The 7,126-nt window shown below is 41.5% G+C and overlaps 1 protein-coding gene across 8 annotated transcripts in view; it reads right to left on the bottom strand.

Moving 5' to 3' along the window:
• Positions 1-1,834: 1,834 nt before the first annotated feature.
• LOC124063912 (tumor necrosis factor receptor superfamily member 14-like) overlaps positions 1,835-7,126 on the bottom strand; it is a 27,504-nt gene continuing 22,212 nt past the window's right edge. For all 8 annotated transcript variants that reach the window (XM_046398068.1, XM_046398066.1, XM_046398065.1 and 5 more), the window contains 6 exons: positions 6,709-6,834; positions 6,004-6,159; positions 4,305-4,392; positions 4,025-4,203; positions 3,881-3,909; positions 1,835-3,758 (listed from right to left, as the gene is read on the bottom strand). In XM_046398068.1, the coding sequence (XP_046254024.1) occupies positions 3,711-3,758; positions 3,881-3,909; positions 4,025-4,203; positions 4,305-4,392; positions 6,004-6,159; positions 6,709-6,834 (626 nt within the window). In that variant the 3' untranslated portion in view covers positions 1,835-3,710. The remainder of the gene's footprint in view (positions 3,759-3,880; positions 3,910-4,024; positions 4,204-4,304; positions 4,393-6,003; positions 6,160-6,708; positions 6,835-7,126) is intronic.

Raw genomic sequence — 7,126 nt, 5'->3', positions numbered from 1 at the left:
AGCCGCAGGAGTGAAGTCATATGCAAGGGGAAAAAAAAAGAAAGAACAAATTACAAGGAAGATGGTTAGGAAGAATGAATCAGATTTGTTTATGTTTCCCTTGGCCACAGTGCATGGCAACACCTACTTTTCACTTCTTGACGAACAGTATGGACATCAAATTCAGCCCATTCAGCAAAAAATAGCCTTTGTTGCTCAATCTGACACATACTGCAGCTCCAACAGAGAAAACTGTGTGCCATTCTTCATACTCCACACTTATGACTTGGTGATCATCTAGTTCTGTGCTTCCCCTGCTTGTGAGTGAATATAAATATGTGACTAAAGATATTATGCTCTTGTTTCATTAGGGGACAGCATGGTGTGTTGGTTTTAAGTTGAACTCAGCCTTTACATGTGAACTTGATTACACACAGACGACATGTACCTCCCAAACACATTTCCGTTTTCAGAGTAACACACAGGGTGTTTGCCACCACACCCTCATACACTGGTCACCGAATTGTTTGGTGTCTGTGTGCACTTGTATGTGTGTGTGGTTTTGTGTGTGTGTGTGTGTGTGAGAGAGAGAGAGAGAGAGAGAGGGTGTGGTTGGCAGCATGACTAATTCAATGCATTTCTGCATTTAGGTGGTATGACTCAGTGAGTTTCAAACTCTTTTCAAAGACCCCTAAACTGACACACATCAGACCACCTATTTGATATGATTTCCTCGAGTCCCCTAATCTGATAAGAATTTTTGCTTTTACATGTTTTACTAAAGAGGTGCATGAAACCCATGACATTCTGTCTTTGTGTTACTTATCAACGGAATTATAATGAAAATAAACTATCATTTTTACTTATTTTACTTATTATGCAGCTACTTTATTTCTGTTGTAATATGTGTGTGTGTGTATTTGGTTCGCAAATGGATATTGCTCTTGCTGTGGGGACATGATGGAAACATGACCTTGTGTGTGTGTGTCATTGGTCACCAGAAACAGGCACATACCATTTTTGGTCCTTGCTCTTTCCCGTCGTCACACCATTATCCTTGCCCTTCAGAGGGATTTAGCTCAGACACAGCAAAGTCTGGAGGGGAGGGGAGTCCACCACAACAGAAGGCCCAGATGAAGTAGAGCGGCAATGCAGAGCTGATAGCTGACCTCCACCTGAGGCTGCACAGGAATCCCAGTCAAAGTTCAGAGGTCCCAACACACCCATATTGTGTTTGAGTCACTCACCAAGGAGTGGACACATACTGCCACTTCCTAATCAGTGCTGTGGTGCATTGACTGTGTTTGCAAAAGGATTATTTCTTTATTTGTAGACACCATGAATTTATTCATGCTGTTCCGTCTCCAGCAGTCTGTGCCTGATGCTGACTGTAAGTTAACAATGGGCAAATGTAAGTTTGAGAGCCTAAACAACAGGTTCTTACACAAAATAAATTCAAAAAGATGTGACAATCAGTGATTCCTAAACTAATAAGACAGGAAAAAATAATCCTCACAGATCCTCCAGGGTCTCTGAGATGCTCAACAAGTCATGTCGAGCGATGCCTCAGCCTCTCAGACTGAACAGATCAGAATGAGGTCAGGATTCCTTACATTCCCCACTTAGAAAGAACATTTGTTCTGCATTATCAAGACTTTACATATGAGCTCATTGTTCCTTTTTTAGGAATTAGCTAAGTAGGGCACAGAGAAGCAGGGACTTCATATAACTATGGTACAACGCTGCCCCCTTATGTCCATTAGTGCATTAGGAATGCACTTGGAATCTGCACTGATGTCAAAACAATTCAAACAAGATCATATGGATGAAGAAAAACAGTTCCACAGTTAGTGGGTTGTGTTCAAAGTAGAATTTTATTCACTTTTATCACATGCCACAAACAGATTCAGTGAGTGTGACAAGCTTCATATTATCTTCACATAAACCATGGATTATATAAATACATATGGGCACCCAACTAAACTAAAGGTAAATCAGTTACATTGGCAATACTTCCAGATGAAATGCTGCAAAACAGCTTGAATGGAACAAAAGAAAAAAAAAAAAACAGAATGTAGTGCAGAAGGAGAAAAAGAAGCAGCTCCTGTTTCAGCATCCGTCATTTATATCATTTATATTCTGAGCTACGTATTTGTATTACTATAAGAGTTTTGGTAGTAACATATCTAACACTGTTTCAATTTGCATCATATTATTCATATCAATGTTTACATTACATTAATTCTTTTATATAATAATAATGAATTATAGCTGTAGAGCTGTTATTCATACCTATATACATGAACACTCGTTGAGCACTTTATTAGGAACACCTGTACTGACACACAATAACAGACAACAATAGAGAGCAGCCAATTAATCAAATGTGCATGTTTTTGGTATTGTGGGAGGAAGCCAGAGTACCTGAAGAAAACCCACACAGGCACAGGGAGAACATGCAAACTCTAAAGAGACCAGGTTTCGACCTGCAACCCTCTTGCTGTGAGGCAACAGTGCTAACCAATGCATCACCATGCTGCCCCACCCCATCTCTTCATTATTAAAAATGATAATAATGATAATTTTCAGCAATTACATTCTTCATCTTCCTATCCGTTGTTGCTGTGATTCACCATTAGCAATGTATCTCCAGTGCTTATTTATACGGTGAATCATTATGCAGCACAAGACAAAAGCAAAGTGTCCAATGAGGGAATGTGGAGGATGAGTTCAGCAGTCGTGTCATGCAGGCTCAGCTCACAGCCCTGTGGGGCTTCAGTACACAAACTGCATACCAATATGATGTCTTGTGAACTTGGAATATTCAGCACATGGACTCTTCTGACTATTTGCTGCTTTTCTCCTGCACCTGAACCCACCTGGGGTTTCATGTGCACCACCCACATGATCCAGCCTGTTTGCTGTCAGTCAAAGCAAACATTTGTCCCTTCCTGTTGCAGTTCAGGACTGAGAGTCTCCGTCCTCAGTTCCAGCTGATTGTTCTTTATGACAGATAAAGTTTTCAGTCTGTCTGATGTTCAGGTCCCCCTGTGAGCTCTGTGTGGCCCCCACAGGAGATCACGTTTAGCACGACAGATTGCAAGAAAAGAACAAAAAAAACTCCTACCTCTCTTATCTAAGAAGAGACTTATTAATTAAATACAGTCAGTGGCAACATTCAGTAAACCTGGTGTATGTAGACAAATAACTTCTCTGTACTGTAAAAATGTATATTACTTAGCAAACCCTATCTCCCACAAACAGCTTTACCTTCATTTTCCAAGTAAAAAAACAAACCAAACAGCCTGAAAAACAAAGGTCCAGGAATGATGATTGGTCCATTGAAGCTTAAAGCTGGCCAATCAGCAGCATCGCCTGGCTACACAGGTGGATCCACTCTAGGAGCTTCCACCTGTGGAACACAAGAGAGAACAGGAGGAGACACACACATGCGCACATGTACACACACACACACACACACACACACACACACACACACACGTGCACGCACGATTATAACATGAATATAACTGGATTGTAGACAACATTTCCTCTGCAGTGTCCAAAACAGTCTGCATGTTTACACATGAACTGTTGCATCCTGAGGAGAGGAAAATATTGAGCTGAAACAGCAACACTTTGCACATAAACACACCACAGAACGCTGCTCAGCTGGACAGCTGATGGACATTTTAATGAAGGACACACTGCTGTCTTACCTGCTGCTGTCACTATGGCTGTCGAACCATCACCACTGATTCAGCAGCATGCACAGGTTCCTTTTTGAGAAAAATTCATAATGAGTGACATCATCTTATTAATTAGAAAAATCACTTGTAGCTCCTTCTGTACATGCAGTGAAACAGACTTGTTAGTAACAACAGCAGAGTGTGAGACTCACCTCACTCTGTTTTCTTGCTTTTTCTTTTTCTATAATAAAACATTATTGATGAAAAACACCAGAATCAGTAACTTCATGAGTTGAAAGATGATATTATCCATCAAAAACATTTTCATATTTTTATTGTGTAAACATGAATCATACCTTCACTGCTTTTCCTCTTTCTGATACGCCACCATGCAACTGCTGCAGCTGCAGCTGCTATAAGAAATACAGACACAACGCCGACCACAAGTCCTCTGCTGACTGGACTTTGCTCTCCACATTCAGCATCAGTTGAAACAGTCCCTGCTTTTATCAGCTGAAGATGCACTGATTCACATCTGGAAGGACAGAGGGACATTTTTTACAGGAACATCTGGAGGACACCTTGAACTCCCTGCTGATGTCACAATTGAGCCATCTGATGTGAAGCTTCACTTACTGTGTGTGTGGCTGACAGGATGGAAATGTTCCATCAGAATATGTTCCCTCACTGCAGTCAGAGCACTCAGTGTCTCTTAATGCTGTTCCTGTGCAAATGACAAATATTGAAACGTCCTGTCAGTGGATTTAAAAAACATTGATTTGTTTCCAGTCCCAAGTTGTCATATTTGAGGAACAAATCCTGTTGATATTCTCTGAGGTCTGATGAGGTGTTGTAGTGCAGCTCAGCACTCACAGCCTGATGGGACTTTGATTCACACCAGATTCCTGAACAAACTGAACACTAAAATGATCCAACTGTCATTAGCTTCACTGCTTCATGCACATGTTGAAAAAACAAAATGAATGCTAACCTGCTGGTACCAGTTAAGAAGCAGATTGTCAAGAAACTGTCAGTGTCCTGCACTAGAAGACATCTACAGCTGTAGGCCTCTGTCATTGTGAGTGTCCCTTCAGCTCATCCTGCTGCCAGTCTTTTTGTTTTCCTTCACACAGGAAGAAGCTGCTGCTCCATGAAATGCTCCACTACTCGTTTTGGAGAGTTTCTTTGTGTTCACACTGTGCACAGCCACAATGTGCAGTTGTGTACACTTGTCTGTTGTCTGTTCTGTGTGCTCTGTGCAATCTGGCATGTGGACTCTTGTGCTTGTGTGCAACACACATGGAAAACACATGACTGAGTGTTTCTGTGGTTCCAGCAACTTCAACACACTGAATCACATCAACATCAGGAGTCACAACCTTAAGTTAATTTTTCTTTAATATGACTGAAGGTCCTCATATCCTCATCCTTTGGACCTCGTGGATCGAGTAGCTTGTGAAAAATGGGCTGAGTTGGATTAAGTGGGCTAAAGTCATCACATCAGATCGATCTATTGTGTCTTGGCTTTCTTTGTCCTCATACCTGCTGCCCACATTGACACCCTGCAGCACATGCTGTTTAGAACAGCTGCAACACAGTGATCCACAGGTCACACAGGTGAACAACTGCAGTGATATCCCACCAATCAAAGAAGCTTTAAACCAGTGTATTTCCCTTTCACATATTCCAGTCAGCCTAGCATATTACATTGTAGAGTCGTGTCACCTTCATGATCCAAGTGACAACACGCAGTTGCAAAATAGTGAGAGGATGACAGAAACAGACTTGTGTCTGTAGTGTAATATTTCTATGATAATTCAGTGGTGGCTGTGCTGCTGGAAAAACACCAGGACAAAGTGAGCTCCATGACAACAGAGTTAAGGCAACCAGAATCCAAAGCACTGGGTCACCCCCTGTTAGAAATGAACACATCCCTGACTGAATACAGCCAGTGTAAAAACCAAGATGGAGCGTATTATCCAGGAAATTATCTTTCTACACAGGTTTTCTTCTAGCACCTAACACTATTAAAATGATGTTTCTGTTCCTTTGGCTGCACTGCACAATGGAACTTATCGGGTTCAGTGGTTTAACTCCGTGCAGTCAGCTGGTCTTTCATCACTCCATCTCTGACAGCTACAGGCTGACTGCCTGCCACTTCTGACTGACTTTTTCTTTTATTTTGAGGCTTCATTTCTGCTGTCTGGTGGTCAGACGTCTCTGCTTCCAGCCTGGATGATCAAGTAATCATTACAGCTGTTCCCCTGTTTGGTGTTCTGATTTGAAACTCAAACTATGCCATGGATCATCTTAAAGTCAGCACAAGCAAACTAACCTCTCTGACTGATGTACTGTCCTGGCTGACAGCTTGAGTGTTTCTCTGCTGCCTTACAGCCCTCCTCTGCAGAGTTTGTGCAGTAGAATCCCTCCAGTGGCTCACACACAGCATCTGATGTTGCTGTACATGAAGTTTTTAATTTCAAACCAGAAGCTGTCAACACAGAGAGGAGACAAGGATATGAGCTATGAGTCTTATGTTCTGTTTGTTTATCTACATGAGAGCAACATGTTATTATTTGCTGATGTAAAGACCATCTTTAGTTTGTAGAACATCTTTAGCAGAGGTGACAGACTTGCTGTTGTTTATGAATCTGAATATGCATGAATGACTGGTCCAGTATGATTTTATAAAGTGGAGAATAAATCCAGCTGGACAAACCACCCAGTGGACATTTGATTTCATTGTGGCAGGAAAAAGGAGACATGAGGTCAGCGCTGTCATCACTGCAAGTCCCACTGACAAAAACCTGCCAACTGCTGTTTAAAAACTGAGGAAAACACAGAGTTTAGCAAAGCCTTAGCTGGGGTTTCAGTAATGCACAGTCACCTTATCAACATGAGAACCAGACTTCAGTTTGATCAGTTCTTAGACAGCCCTGCCAGGGGGACTTGCAGCAACAAGCCGACTCAGCGTCTTTAAATCTAAGCTTTAAGGTCACAGGTTTCCATTGACAGTCAGGAAATATTCACAAAAATCTACCTGCATCACAGCTTGCACATGTGTAACATTGTGGAAGACCAGTAGGATGACTCATGAAGGTTCCCTCAGTGCAACGCAGACAGGAAGTACTTTTAAACTCAGTGCAGTGTGTTTTAACTCGAAATCCTGTTGAAATAAAAATATTTCTTGACATATAATATTTCTAATGAAGTGAAAACAACTTTTTGCTTCAACTTATCATTATGAAATACACATTGATTGCAGCGTAACAGAAAGAGAAAATGACACCATCCACAGTTACAGTGGCCTCCTATTAGCTTCACTTTCATCATGCTGTTCTGTTCTGTATCTGCTGCTTTCTGTTTTACTGTGGAAATAAAACTCCAGTGACATGGAGTCCTATGAAGGTGCATTTCACTTGTGAACACAAACAGCACCAACCATGGAAGTATGACTG

The sequence above is a fragment of the Scatophagus argus genome, chromosome 8 (assembly GCF_020382885.2).
Source record: "Scatophagus argus isolate fScaArg1 chromosome 8, fScaArg1.pri, whole genome shotgun sequence".
Classification (NCBI taxonomy): domain Eukaryota; kingdom Metazoa; phylum Chordata; class Actinopteri; family Scatophagidae; genus Scatophagus; species Scatophagus argus.
Note: the sequence above shows the minus strand (reverse complement) of the source record. Positions and strands in the feature narration are given on the sequence as shown.